At 36.2% G+C, this 15,261-nt stretch overlaps 1 protein-coding gene across 1 annotated transcript in view; it reads left to right on the top strand.

Moving 5' to 3' along the window:
• usp53b (ubiquitin specific peptidase 53b) overlaps nucleotides 1–15,261 on the top strand; it is a 32,334-nt gene that overhangs the window by 8,187 nt on the left and 8,886 nt on the right. Inside the window, exons 5-10 of the mRNA XM_051893653.1 lie at nucleotides 2,331–2,444; nucleotides 2,617–2,699; nucleotides 3,081–3,186; nucleotides 8,424–8,570; nucleotides 9,207–9,356; nucleotides 12,233–12,401. Of these exons, the coding sequence (XP_051749613.1) occupies nucleotides 2,331–2,444; nucleotides 2,617–2,699; nucleotides 3,081–3,186; nucleotides 8,424–8,570; nucleotides 9,207–9,356; nucleotides 12,233–12,401 (769 nt within the window). The remainder of the gene's footprint in view (nucleotides 1–2,330; nucleotides 2,445–2,616; nucleotides 2,700–3,080; nucleotides 3,187–8,423; nucleotides 8,571–9,206; nucleotides 9,357–12,232; nucleotides 12,402–15,261) is intronic.

The raw sequence follows: 15,261 nt of genomic DNA, 5'->3' as shown, positions 1-15,261 counted from the left end.
ACTTTTCAAGGGGGATGGGAGCCTGGCGTCTGCACCCTGTGGATCAAGTCCCATGGCTGCTGAGGTAGCCGGACGATTGTGAGGAATATGTGGTGGCGGGCCAGGCAGGCGGAGCCCCGCATAGCATGTCGGTGCTGCAGGAAGAAGGTTGTTTGAGTTTTACAGCTGATGTCTATTTTCTTAGGACACCCAATTCTGGGTAGAGTGCATCCCCAGGGGTTAGGCAGCGGAGTTCTTTGGCATGAAGAACATTGCTATGCTCTTAGGTAGAGAATACAGTTGAGAGAACACAGTTCTTTCCTGAGGCCTCTCCTGGTCCTGTGAACAGGACCTATTTCTTGGTTATGGGTGCGCTGTGTGGCAATGCTTTAGTTGCAGCTTAGCTTACTGGGCAGTTCATAAGCATGGTGAGCAGGCATTTGTTCAGTATGGTGTAGTGGGTATTTCATTCCCATAGCGTCAGCTCAATGACGCACTGTAGAGTTTCACTTTGAAAGGGAATGTCTCAGGTCTCATGGTTCCCTGAGAAGGGGAAAGAGACAGTGCTTCACGTTGCCATACTTCCAGCCTGTACGACTTCCTTCAGACAATTGAAGTTGATGACGTCCTCTTTAGGCGCCCTTATATACCCTGCTGGCGCACCTGTGACAGCACCTGAACGCCATAGCCAATCAAGATTAGTGTGTATTACACATGCTTCGGACACCGGCTCACAAGGAGCGTTCCCATACCTGTGGTGCAAGAGGGACTATTCAAATTTTGCAAATTTTTACAAAGATATTAGGCCTGGTTTCCAAGGTCAATAAGCATTTTATACAAATTAGAGTTGTATGGCAGTGCTTAAAGAAGTATGCATGTCTGGGAAGTTAAAGTGGAAAGATTAAAGAGGTTTTTATCTCTTAAGATATAAACATCTCATTTGATCTGGGTCACAAAATATGTTCACTTCTGAGTCGTGACCATCGCAAACTGTCATGTTTACAGTGGTCTAAGCCAGTTTTTATGAGCTCTGCGGTGTCTTGTCTTAATGTTTGGGTTACACTTTATTCTAAGGTGACATTGTTACAGTGTAATTACACAAAGTACTGAGTAATATTAATTAACCATTGTGCTGTGTTGAAAACCCTGTAACACCTTTTGTGTTCCTGGTCAGCATTACTGGCCTTTTAAAAATTGCTTGTAAATTGCTTGTTATGCTATATTATCACCAGATGTTGGATTCAATCTTTTTGTCAACTTGTTTTCTTTCAATTAGCATTATTGGTGGATAAATTTCTCAATATTCAACAAAATTGCACTGTTTTTCACACTAGTGTGTGCTTTAATATTTAACCCAGAAGTTTGTGTTTTGAAATGCTTTTATTTTGTACAAAATGGAACAAAGTCACACTTTTGGTGTTCCCGGTCAAAATGACTGTCCTACAAAAAATAGCTAATAAATCTCTTGTTTTGCTATATTATCCCCAAATATTGGATTTTATATTTTTGTCAACCTGTTTTCTTTCATTTAGGACAGGTTTTTAATTTATTTTTTAAACTAATTAAAACTAATTAATTTAAACTTTCAACCTCATTGATCTGAGGATAAAGTTCTTCTCTGTGAAAAAGAAAGCCTGTAATACTCAAAATAGCTTGTTTGTGTACATATACATACTGTAAGATTAAAGTTTGGCATTGGTTTAGGGTTAGCATAATTATGCATAATTTACAGTTATCCCTATAGTAAGTATAACATGTGTAACTACATCATCCCTTAATAAAATGTTACCAATGTTTGCATTGTATATTAAAAGTTGCACAACAACCCAATTAAAGGGATATTAAAGGGATAGATCACCCACTAGGCTTTTTTTTTCAGACTCATAATGGCACTCCTGTCCCCTTGTGTGCTGAAATATCTTGATAAACTAAATGGAAAATATGGCAAATGGTCTAATTAGTATGTATATATATGGTCCTTATATTTATTTTTATTTTTATTACCATTTTATTACCATTTTTATTAATGTTGTATGTGTATTAAATGCATTGTCCACTTGCTTACTGTATGAGCGATCAAATATAATGGTTCACTTTTTTTTTTTTTTGTGCTGTGAATAATTTTAATCCATTTGGTGCCATTAATGTGCTTTATTTTAAGTTGCTGTTTTGTGTTGTTTGACCTTCTTTGTGGTAGGTTGCTGTCACTAATAATAACGACGACTGTTAAAAATAACATGAAGAAGTATTAGCCTAGAACTAAGAATAACTGATTCGTCACTGATCTTTTTTTTTTTTTTCTTTTTTTTTTTTTTTTTTTTTGCATCTGTTTTATAAACTTTGGGAGACAGGAGAACATTCTAGAAAGGATACACCTGCACCTCGTTTCTGACTCATCCACAGAAATTTGTACTTCCAAATCATGCATCACCCACCAGAAGTTTGCCATGACTCTTTATGAGCAGGTACTATGATGTTGTTTTCCCTTTTTTCTTAATTACTCAGTTACAGCTTAAAAATAACAGTTGTCTCAGTGTTTTCTGTTAGTCTTTGAATCATAAAGTTTTTGTTAACATTTTTTACATTTTTGTTTAAAAACTGCACTCCACCCTCACGGAAGTTTCTTTCCCTCTGTAGTTTGTTTGTCGTAGTTGTGGAGCATCATCAGACCCACTCCCTTTCACTGAGCTTGTGCACTATGTGTCCTCCACAGCCCTCTGGTGAGTAAAATACTCTACTGCCATTGATTCCTCTCCTGGAGAGCAAATCTTCTGCAATCAAATCACAATATTTTATTTTTTATTTTTTATTAATAGTGTCAGTGTGAGGATCCAGTTGACCCATTATAACCATCATACATGCATTCTTTGAGAGGGACAAAAGGTTAAATTCTGACAGATAGAAATAGCTTCACAAAAAATTCTGACTGATAGCTAAGAGCTTCACATAAAAGAGCACTGTTTGCATCGAAGGATTACAGTTTAATTTAAACTAAGTGGAATAGAGCAAGGTCTGCACTGCAGTACACTATTTCATTGTCTACTAGCGAGAGTGGTTCTGTGTCAGAAATGATCCTCTTGGTACTTTTGCTCTTTTGTCAGTCAACAAGTGGAGCGAATCTTGGAGAAGACAGACAGACTGCGCTCAGACATGTTTGGTGAACTGCTGCAGGCAGCCAACACCATTGGAGATCACCGCAACTGCCCTGTATGCAAACTTTTGTTTCCTTTTTAACTAGTTGCATGCACACTAGATGCTACCACATTTGTGTCCAACTCTTATTTTTAAAAGTGTATTTTTGTTGCTCTCTGTTAAGTGTGTTAATGCATCATAGTACATTTAATTCCAGCATAGTAAAGTCGTAAAGCCTGTAAAGATGTCATTACATATCACATATAATATTATTTTAATCAAATTGGCTCATGCACAATTTTGCATGAAAACACTCTTTCTTTGATTTTTTTTTTATTAATAAATTACTTATTGGTGGCAGATCTAATAACATTGAACCTTGCTTTGGTAAGTTTGAATGTTGTTTTGAAGAGTGAAAGCAAACCAAAGAAAGTAGAATATGACATCTTTATGGACATTGTATTAATACATTGTCAATTCCATCAGTGTATTAGAAATTACCTGGAGCTTTAGTTGCATCACGTGTAGTGCTAATAAATAACATGCCAAGCTTAGTCACTGTTAACGTCTTGTCTCTACAGGCAATACATGTTAAATCTGCAAAATCCTTCTCAGAGTGCTTCAGAGGAGAAAAGAGAAAAATAAATTAAGAAGAGAAAAATAAATTAAAAATACATCTGGACATTAATCTATCCTAATTGCTCTTTAAAAAATATATATTATTTATTATGTTATAGCCTAATCTTTTTCATCTTACAGACTTTATCATCTGATTTTCAAAGAAATAGTTCCCAAATAATTAACATTTTGTCATCATTAACTCCCCCTCACCAAACCTGTATTACTTACTATCTTTCTTGAAACATAAAGGACACATTTTTAAAGAATCTGTATTTTCCATGCAGTTATAATGAATGGGGACTGGAATATTTTTAAGCTTTTAAAGGACACAAAAGGACCATAAACATATCATAATGCATTTTGTTTTCCACAGAAGAGAGAAAGTCATAGGGGTTGTAACAATATAAATATGGGTAAATAGTGACAGAATTTTTCTTTTTAGGTGAGCCAACTCGTTTAAAGGGGCTACAGGGTATATGTGAGAATTTTAATGTATTAGTCGCATTTTATTGCCAGTGTGTGAACGGCTTTAAAAAATGTGACCTTTCCCGACTTCCTAGGTTGTCTAAGCTTTTAATTATCTTTAAATTAGCTAAATGCAGAATGGCTTGCTTCCCACAAATGAAAAGTTGGGTAACACTTTAGAATACTGTTCCATCATTAATTAATGACACAGGAACAAATGAGAAACGCAATATTAACATTCTAGTAACTACAGTACTATTAACTAACAAGAAACTCTGATTAGCAAATTAGTAAGTATTTGCGCTCAGTAGAATGCGTCGCTCACTATTAGCAAATCAATAACTACTATTTTTTTCATACCTCTCAGAGGACTACTAATAACTACTATATACGGGCTTATGAATCTGTATATAGTAATTCTTAGTAGTCTTCCAGGAGGTAAAAAAAAAAAATTGTAGTTATTGATTAGCTAATAGTGAACTACAGCATTCAACTGAGTGCTATTACTTACTAATTTGTTAATCAGTTTCTTGTTAGTTAGTAGTTACTAGAATGTTAGTAGTGCGTTACTCATTTGTTCCCGTGTACTTATTAATTAATGACGGAACAGTATTCTAAAGTTTTACCAAAAGTTATTATCTAAAGAGGAATGATCAGATGTTATTTTTCAACAAGATAATGCTCTTGCCCAAATTGCAGACAGCCAAGAAGTATCTTAAGAACTAGTCCATCAGGCTCATGTTTTGGCCTGGTCAGAGTCCAGATTTAAACCTTAGTAAATATTTGGTCTCACATTAAACACATCAAACTGGTAGACATTTTTCAACTACTCATGAACTGTTTGAAGCCATTAACATTGAGTGGAACAACACTGACTCTTCTTCCTGTAAAAAGCTGTCTGCAAGTTTACCCACACAGCTTAAACATTTAAAGAAAACAAGGGGGAAGACTATTCCATGCTAAGTTACTTTATCCACAGTATTTGGGCAATTCTTGCTAATTTCCTGACCAGCCATTTGTGATTTAAATGGTTAAAACTATTAAATGACCACTAAATATTTTGCCATTTTTGGCTTGGCCCCTTTTTTTTGCCGAGGAGTGTATAGTCTCAAATATATTTTATAATCAAACTGTCATAACAGTGTAATTTTACCTTATCTATTGAGATGATTCCAGCGCACAGCACATATTTACATATTCATCTAAATGTTGCTCTCAGCAACGTGGATGCCTTTGGGGTGTTCATTAAAAATATATTGCTGCAAAGGCATTTTTAACTTCTTTTTATTTCTAACAAAAAACAAAAAAGAAATTTGCCATGAGTATACATGAGTATACATAGTATATATACAGTAGGGCCTTGAATCGTCTCCTGTACGTTATTGTGTGCATGAGCAATAAGTTTAAGTTTACTTAACAACCACTGGTGTCACCAATAACAAATGTTTCTGAATTCTACATATAGCCCCTTTAGGAAATGTTTATGTTACCATTTACAGCTTGCCATAAACAGAGATAATGTGTTGCCATGTTATTGATTCATAAATGTCCAAAACACTTTAGTTTTGTAAATTTTTTTCTTTTTAAAAATTCAGTAGCTGCATACTGTTTGTAACAATTAAATAGGACCATATACTTTTACAGGGATTGGCATTAACACTCACCAACCCGCCAAATGCGGGTGGATTTCAGCAGTGGCGTGTCGCAGTTGAATTTTATATATAATATAATAAATATAATACATTTTTCAATTGTAGTCTTTTAAAAAGGGATCTGAAACAATAAACTAAGTGCAATGTAGTGTTGTCAAAAATATTGATTGTTTGATACATATTGATACTGAAATATCTGAAACACTTCCAGTACTCATTTTCCACAGAATAGATACATGATACCAGCTGCTCTCTCAACTCTCTGAAAGCGAGTTGACACACAACCCCTTATGTACTTGTTTCATTTGCTCCGGATAAATATTGTTGATGTTACAGTGTTTGAATTTCGACATGGGATTGCGCGTATTGCGCGTAATTTTACTTATTCTTAACTACCTGGTCGACATTTGTGCTTGCCCCCAAGGTGCGTGCAAAGTTCTTTTTCACTGCTTATTGCGCTTAAACTGTCAAATACACAAAATAATATCAAAATGCCAGTCTTGGCAAGTATTCACATAAACACAGTCAGTTATGTTTTAAATGAACGTAAACAGTTAGGAAAGAAAATGCATGTGTAACAGTATAATGGATCTGTGCGTCAGGTCTTAGGGTGTACTCACACTAGGCACGGTTGCCTTAAACCGAGCCCAAGCGCGATTGTCCCACCTCCCCATTCCCCGCTGGTCTGCACTCACATTGCACTTAATGTTCCGGGCCGGAGCACGCTTACGTCATATACGATGCAACTTTTTATATGGAAGAAAACAGGAAGAAAAGCACTTTTGCTAAGATACTACCTAATAGATTTGTCATTTATGCCGCGCAGCGATTTTCACTTGCACGTATCAGAGGATTATTACAAAGGCAGCTGACATTAATGGAGAAATTTGAAGCTTTACTCACAAACTACAATTCCTGTTCATCAATAAGGTGAGAAACAGACCCGTTATAAACCCAAATACACTCAAATGAATTACATTAATTGAAAAATGTACTATCAAAGTAGTAATAAAGATGTTTGCCGTCGTATGTGATGACAGTAGTGCACACAAAAGTAGTAGCTGTTCCGTGCTCTGGCACGGTTAGCGCTCACACTGCATGCACACCGTGCTTGAGCCCAACTGAACTGTGCTCTGGCCCACCTCTTCCAAGCAGGCCAGGGACGGCTAAACGAACCGGCACAGTTCCACCTAGTGTGAGTACACCCTTAAAGTGACAGCAGCCTAATATACCTGCTGCCAAATTATGAGATAATATTAAAAATATCTATATGGCATTTTTTCCCCATGGTATCAAAATAGTTCATGTCAATCCCTGTATAGCTTTACTTGGATAGTATGTCTTTTAGATGAAACAGACTATACCTGTTTCTTACTACGTAAGAGTCTCATTCTAATTTACAACTTTTTTCATAATTCTGCCCCCATTACTTACAGTAGTCACTACAGTAGTTACTTTATCACTGTTATGAGGTAGTTCCGAAATGACAGAGAGGAGGACCCAAATGCAGTGACAATTTTATTAAAACAAAACAACAAAAGTAAATCCAGGCAACAAACAGGAGATTCCAACAGTGAGATAAACAGAACACATAACATCCATTAAGGACAACACCAGACAAAGAACATGAGAAACACTTGGGTATATATAAACAAGGGGTGATTGGCAAACAAGACACACCTGGGAACAATCAGAGAACTAATCAACAAGAAAAACTACAAAGGACTACAAAACATGGCATAAAACAGGAAATAACAAAGAACTCCACACAATCTCAGGAGAGCACAAGAGAGGAATCGTGACAATTAAGAGAAAGAAAATATATTCCATTCTTTGTTATCAACAACATGAAGTACATTAAACATACATCACATTATGTCAGGGTTTCTGCATGGGGTTTGTGAGTTTAATGGAAAGCTTAGAATTAAATAAATAAAAAAAAGTAAACTTAAAATACATAATATTAAAATAATAAAAAATGTGTTTGAAAGATAAAAGCAAGGCGTAGCAATACATGGTTAAATTACTTACTGAGTGATAATTAAAATAATAATGTGTTTATCAGGACTTTATTCGATATGCAATGTTGCAATGTTGAGAAAAAGTGAAATGATTTCTGTAAATCCAGTGGTCAAATGCTGTGTGGCCTCTCCATTATCTATGTAATTATAACCAATGGACTGGTGGCTGGTCTTTGTGTGCAATTCCACAAAACTGGAAGACTTTTTGAATGTTTATAAGTTGTAGGTTTTTTTTAGAAAGGAAATTTTAAAAGATTAAAAATAAGATTTAGGGAGAATAAATAAATTATGAATGATTTACTGCCATTGTGTGAATAATATGTAATCATGTAATCAATAAAAAAATTAACTGTTGTCTGATTACAATTATTTTAAAACATAATATAATCTAATTACATTTATTTTTTTAAATCTGATTACGTAATCCAGATTATATAGTATGCAATCTGTTACTGCAAATAAAACAGTATTATTATTACATACTGCATCAGCATCCCTTCGTTTGGCATTTCAACATTTTGTGTAATTTGATCTGTACTCTTGTGCATTGCAGAGTAACTGTGGGCAGAGTATCAAAATCCGACGTGTGCTGATGAACTGCCCAGAGATCGTCACCATTGGCTTTGTGTGGGACGCTGAACAGTCTGACCTCACTGAAGATGTCATCCGCTCTTTGGGCCCAAACCTCAATCTTTCGGGGGTGAGGGTCAAATCTCTCTGCATGACTATAGCTGAGTGATGAATTGTCTGTTTATTATTATTCAAAGTCAGTTTGTATTATTCTGCACCTATTCAATATGATCATGTTGTGTAATTATATTATACTGCAGTGCATGTGCATGAGTCTCAAAATTTTTAATACTTTGTTAAATAATATATATATATATATATATATATATATTCAAGTTAGATTTTTGGCCTCACTGCATGTATAAATTTAAATGACACATGGCTGCTATGTATGTGATACTATAGTCAGCCATCTTTTGCCATACTCCCCTCTGTTAGACCTCAGTTTCCTCTTCAGCAGTCATATGAGTACTGCAGGCCAATATCACGTAATTTCTAGGTCACTACACCAGAGGAGACATCATGAACCTTGGCACAATATGACAAAACCATCTAGTTTGAACCCCAAGAGCTAGAGGCAGTTTACCCTTTTATTTTGATTTTGAGACATCAAAGTCTATAGATGGAACTAATATTGCAGTTCTGCAGTAGACTGTATGTGTCACATTGTGAAGCACAATGCTTCAAAAATATCTCCAGTCTTTCATTTTCCTCACTCTGAGAGTTTTAAATGTCAGTTTGACTGTTCTCTCTGTTTACTCTTCAGCTGTTTTATAGAGTCACTGATGAAAATGCCAAGAAAAGAGATCTCCACCTGGTGGGAATGATCTGTTACTCTAGTCGACATTACCTAGCATTCGCTTTTCACAGCAAGTCTTCCAAATGGATCTTTTTTGATGATGCAACCGTGAAAGAGGTATTTAACAAAACACACATTTTTGAACATACAGTATGAGTGAAATAGTTACTGTATTTATTATTTGACACTTACCTCCTAAAAAGTGTTGGATGTGGGTTGTTAAATGAAACATTGTTGGTTTAAACACCACAAGGGTTGATCCATGAGATTCCACCACTGTTTTCTTGATCATTGCACTTAATCTCAGCTTGTTGCAGAGAGACCTTGCATCTTGCAGCTTTACTGTCAGTAACTTTGGTTGAAAGTCTTTGCTAAATGACTGCTTACCACTGCATAAGCTATATACTGTATATTGTAAAATCTAAAAATATCTCAAAGGCTACAAATTATCCAACAGATTATTCCAGACTAATATTTCCAACAAATATCTGATGCATGTTCAGATTTATATCACACTTTGTCTTCTGAAATCATACGGTTATTGGCACAGTTATTATTTTTAATTGTGTGAACAGACTTTTTTTGGAGTGGAACGACTCTTTTCTCCCTCATACTAAACATCTGAACCTCATACCGTTTTGCATATTTAGTGGAGTAATGGCACCTGAGACTGAATTCCTAAAGCACTGCAATTTACTCTTTGCAGATCAGGCACAATGCCATTAGATAACCACGTGAAACAGCACATTTTTATGTCAGTTATTTAAATATATAAGGACTAAAAAAAATACATAATTCATTCACATGTAGATGGACCCCTGCACATGGGGAAAACAAGATATTGTGGCAAATTAAAACACAAGTTATTAATTCATACTCTTGTTTTAGTTAATGGTGGCCATGATGTCCATTTCATCAAACATCTCTTTAGGATATAGTATAGGGTCGACCATACATGGTTTTGATATTGTATTAAGTTATGTAGCTTTTTCTTGGTATAAAAGTGGAGTCAGATGTGGACATTTGTTATAAATCTATTTTTAGTTGAAGTAATTGTAATTACTGGGATGATAATGAGGTGCAGACTAAATAAGCTAAGCTTAGTGTGCAGAGCTTAGTAAAGAGTTAGAACAAACACAGTCTTTACGTGATGTGATTTGTGTGCTGTGTCAAGGCAGCTAGCAGATGGTCGCTTAAGCCTGTCTGCTTCCTGGCCTGAGCCCCAGTGAGTCAGATACTCATACTATTATAAGGTTAGTTCACCCCAAAATGAAAATTCTGTCATTAATTACTCACTCTCATGTCGTTCCAAACCAGTAAGACTTTTGTTCATCTTCGGAACACAAATGAAGATCTTTTTAATGAAATCAGAGAGCTTTCTCTCTCTCCATTGACAGCCTATGCAACTACCATGAGAGCACCATGATACATGCATGTTGTGTCGACGTGAGAGTAGATGTTGTTGGGTGAAAGTGGTAAATTATGTTTTGTTTTGTTTTTTTTGTTTTTTTTGCACAAACACTTCATAAACTTTCATCACTTCATAAAATTGAGGTTAAAGGAACACTCCACTTTTTTTGAAAATAGGCACATTTTCCAACTCCCCTAGAATTAAACAGTTGAGTTTTACCGTTTTCGAATCCATTCAGCTGATCTCCGGGTCTGGCGGTACCACTTTTAGCATAGCTTAGCATAGTTCTTTGAATCTGATTAGACCGTTAGCATCTCGCTCAAAAATGCCATATCGGCTTAGAAAATCGCAACTTTTCATTTTCCGTTGGTATTAGTACACGATGTAACTACAGAAGAGTCAAGAGTCAAACTCTTTGGTCATTTTTGAGCGAGATGCTAACAGTCTAATCAGACTCAATGAACTATGCTAAGCTATGCTAAAAGTGGTACCGCCAGACCCGGAGATCGGCTAAATGGATTTGAAAACGGTAAAACTATTACGGTTAACTCTGGGGGTGTTGGAAAATCAGCCTATTTTCAAAAAAAGTGGAGTGTTCCTTTAAACGACTGGAGTCACTTGGATTAATGATGTCTTTACTACCTTTCTGGGGCTTGAAAGTGGTAGTTGCAAAGGCTGTCAATGGAGGGACAGAAAGCTCTCAGATTTCATTAAAAAGATCTTCATTTGTGTTCCAAAGATGAACGAAAGTCTTACGCGTTTGGAACGACATGAGGGTGAGTAATTATAGGTCTACATCAAAAACTAGTACAAGTACAGTATCTCTGAATACTGTTTTACTGTATTCTCTTGACACCTTGCACATATTCACCACCTTTTTGAATAGGACCAGAGCAGATTACAGTTATCTTTGCTAGCACACACACCTCTTTAAAATTACTTTTTGGATTCCCCAACTAATAAAGCCAGATGTTATTAGTGCCAGCATGAATAATAATAGCAAGCACTTTTAAATATGTCTTTGAATGAAGATTGTCTGGCTCCCAGTTTGCATTGCACTATGGTTGCAGATGCATCTTCTAAAACTAGTGAAAAGCAACATCATCACACTCTGTGCTCGAAGTGGGGGAAAAAATGTGCTGGTACTCCTGAGGGTTGAAATCACAGTCCGGGGAGGTCAAAGTACTGACGAGATGTGAGAAGTGCCGATACGCAAGAAAAAGTGAGGGTACGGTACAGATTAAAGTATAGAAATGCCAGTACTGCATACCGGTGTGTACAGCCCACTTCGAACACTGGGTACAACAGCTTGTCACTGGGGCAGTACTGTTAAAGGGGCATCTTACCTAAGTTCATAGTAGTACCTTAAGGGTATATATTACTACTCTAAGTACTAAAATGCAATTTTTAGGGGTTGATAAGGTACGAAGTTGTCCTTTTAGGGGTTCTGCCCCAGTGACAAGCTGTTGTACCCCTGAAGGTACAGTTTTTGCACATTTTTTTCTAAATGTGGTGAGCTCTCTGATAGTTGAACCTCTTGTTGTTTACTGATATATTCTTGTATCCAATATCTTGTATCTAGATTGGCTCCAAGTGGAAAGATGTGGCATCTAAATGTATCCGAGGTCACTTCCAGCCACTCCTCTTGTTCTATGCCAACCCGGATGGTACCGCAGTGTCTAATGAGGACGCCCCCAGACAGACCACCATGTGGTCCCGTTATAACTCCCCCCTCAATGGGAAAGGGACAGGTAAGGCTGCTCATCTTGTTCAAGAGTGTTTAAACTGAGGAGGTGATCCAAAAAAAAACAACAAAGGCCAATGATCTTAAAATCCCTTGAATAAATTGCTGTTTTTTTTAACACTAATCCTTGAAAATATACCTTATAATATTTATTATTATGTTTTTGGCTGTGTGGCTTGGGGTGTAATAATTTTAAAAATGTTATATTTTGACTATTAAAATTTTAATCTGTTGGACCCAACATCAAGTTGATTCCAAAGCTAATAAAATAAATCAATCAGTCAAGTCATTTTTCTTCAAATCACTACAAAAGTATTTTTTATTATTATGAATGATCTTTTGTATGGAAATTAGGTACAGACCACTTTTCGATGAGTGCTGAGAGTTATGTAAATTGTGTTTTTTTCCATTACAATATTCTATTTGTAACTCTGATTTTGAGCACAAATCCCAATTTTGCGGCAAGCATTTGCCGGGTGGATAAGTTGATTTCTGCTCTGGTTTCTGAACTCTACCAAGGACAGGGATTATCACCCACGCGCACTTTCTCTCTCTGCCTTTCACTTTATCGTTCTCTCTCTTTCTGTCTCTCCTAATCCTTTCCCTCTGGCCTCTGCATTGCACAGTTATTCTTGTGTCCCCTCTACCGAATTTTCCCTCCATTCTCTCTTCTATTCTTGCTTTCCTCTGACTGATGTGCTAAATGGAAATTCTCCCCAGACTGTCATACTCACAGAGCTCTATTGGAATGGGAAAGCATTCTTATTTTCCCATAAAAAACTGTAAGTAGTGTTTGTCTTTTTTTATTTTCCCTGTAAGTTTCATTGATTTTATTCTATTTGTGTCAATAGCTGACTACAGAAGGGTTTTGCAACCCTTTAGTTTAGTATGTGCAGTTTTATGCACAGTGGGATGCAGCACAGAGTGGTGTTGCGCATGGGTAACTATTGCAGTTGTGCAGCAAATTTGTCCACTCAATAACTTCCCTCCTCTGCTGGACCTTTGTGTGTATGTTTGGTAGTTGCTCAGTCTTTTGTAGACTGTGAAAGGTCTTAATGTGTTTCCTGGATTTGTTCCTCTGGTGCTTTTGGAAGGATGTTTAATGTGGGATCTGTGCCAGCTTGTTCCTGTAGTCTCTGCTGAGCTCTGTACTTTAGACTGAGTTGGCAACACTTCTGCTGAGCAGAACACAGATGCTCTCTCGGTAGTGATAGACTGCTGCAGTGCCGTGATTTCATCAAAGTTGCTAACTGTTCGTTTACTTCAAATAATGGGCTTAAAATCAACATTACCTAAGTTTGGCTTCGGTTGTTAGTGAATAGGAGAACATCAGTCAAATTAGTCATTAAATGTTTTGTATGTTGATATAGTTAACAAAGACTTAGGCAGTACTAATAATAAACTCTAACAGCACTCTATTTTTCATCTGATGTCAAATTCTGTTACTGGTTTAAAATAATTTGTAAAGAACTGCCAGAGACATGGTGTAGTGGTTAGTGCACATGTACCTAGTGCACATGTTGGTGCTCCTGATCCCATTCCACCTTTTCACTCTTTTCTATCATTTCCTATCCTCACTGTCCCTATTAATAAAACTGGCCAAGAAAAAAGCCAAACATTACAAGAACATTTAAAAAAAAAAAAAAAAAAAAAACGTTTATTATCATTGTATTATTATAGTAATCATTGATGTGTACTCACAGTCAGTTCATGTTCCGATCAGTTCATATTAGTCTTTGTGATTAAAGCTGGCATGAACCAGAAATTGCGATAGTCTTTTCTTCCCTGTTGTGATGTATATCCGAGTGAAACGGCTTCTTTGAACAAGAAAAAAACTGATTTTGTCCATCTAGAGTTTAATGAATGATTGGATCATTGTGGTTTTCTATTGCTGTGATCTCATGTGAGTGACAGGTTGTCCCGCTCTCGTGCCAGTAAACACGTCATAAGAGAAGAGAAGAGATGTTGCTGCAGAAGGGAGGGGAAGTTATTTTAACTAAAATTATGAGGGCATATGAGTTTTTTCAGTTTTAAGTCTCTCTCTTGAAGTTAGATTATATTATGATTAATGTAGATTAAAATCCAATACATTCTCTATTGTTTACTTACTTATGTGTACTTACAGTGTACTTACCTAAGAAAATACTGGGTAATGTAATGTAACTACAGATTAGGTTTAGGGGTAGGTTCAGGGTTGTTATCTAGTCATTGCCCATTGTTATTGTAATTACTGTAATAAGTATATCATATGTACATGGGGAACAGGACTGTAAAATAAAGACCTACCCCTATTTGTTTAATTTATTATACAGTATTTATGTGTGTACAGTTGCAGATCCACATTGCTCTTCATCTATGGGGAATGCAGTAATCCATGAGCTTGTTTTTTCCCTATTGAAACATCTAGGGCGTCTCACTGCGTGTCCTATATAAGCACATAATAAGCAAATTTGTCCTCCCTCTCTCCCAGCAGAAGTTTGCAGACACAGCAGAGATGTAATATAGTTTAGCAGGCCGTCTCTACCCAAAGCTGTTTGATGAGTTACAGATTGCATTGGCTTATTTGATTACTTAACTTTCTCTGGATGAGATACAGAATTAATTTGTAAAGGTCTTTCTCTGCAAATAAACCATGAAAATGGGTCAGTCTACAGCAAGATATTATTAAACTGTAGTGCATTATACTAATCACATTATAGTTTTGTTACTTGCAAATATTGTATTTATGAAAAAGATTACACCGGCCAACAGTCAAGTCCAGTCATCATTTACTCACCCTTGTGTTGTTCCAAACTCACATTTCTTTCTTATCTGACTTGTCTTTCGTCTGTGGAGCACGAAAGGATAAGTTTACCAGAATGTTCTCA

Source organism: Ctenopharyngodon idella, chromosome 1 (genome assembly GCF_019924925.1).
Source record: "Ctenopharyngodon idella isolate HZGC_01 chromosome 1, HZGC01, whole genome shotgun sequence".
NCBI classification, from domain to species: Eukaryota; Metazoa; Chordata; class Actinopteri; order Cypriniformes; family Xenocyprididae; genus Ctenopharyngodon; species Ctenopharyngodon idella.
The sequence above is the reverse complement of the archived record's forward strand: the minus strand, read 5'-3'. Positions and strand labels throughout refer to the sequence as shown.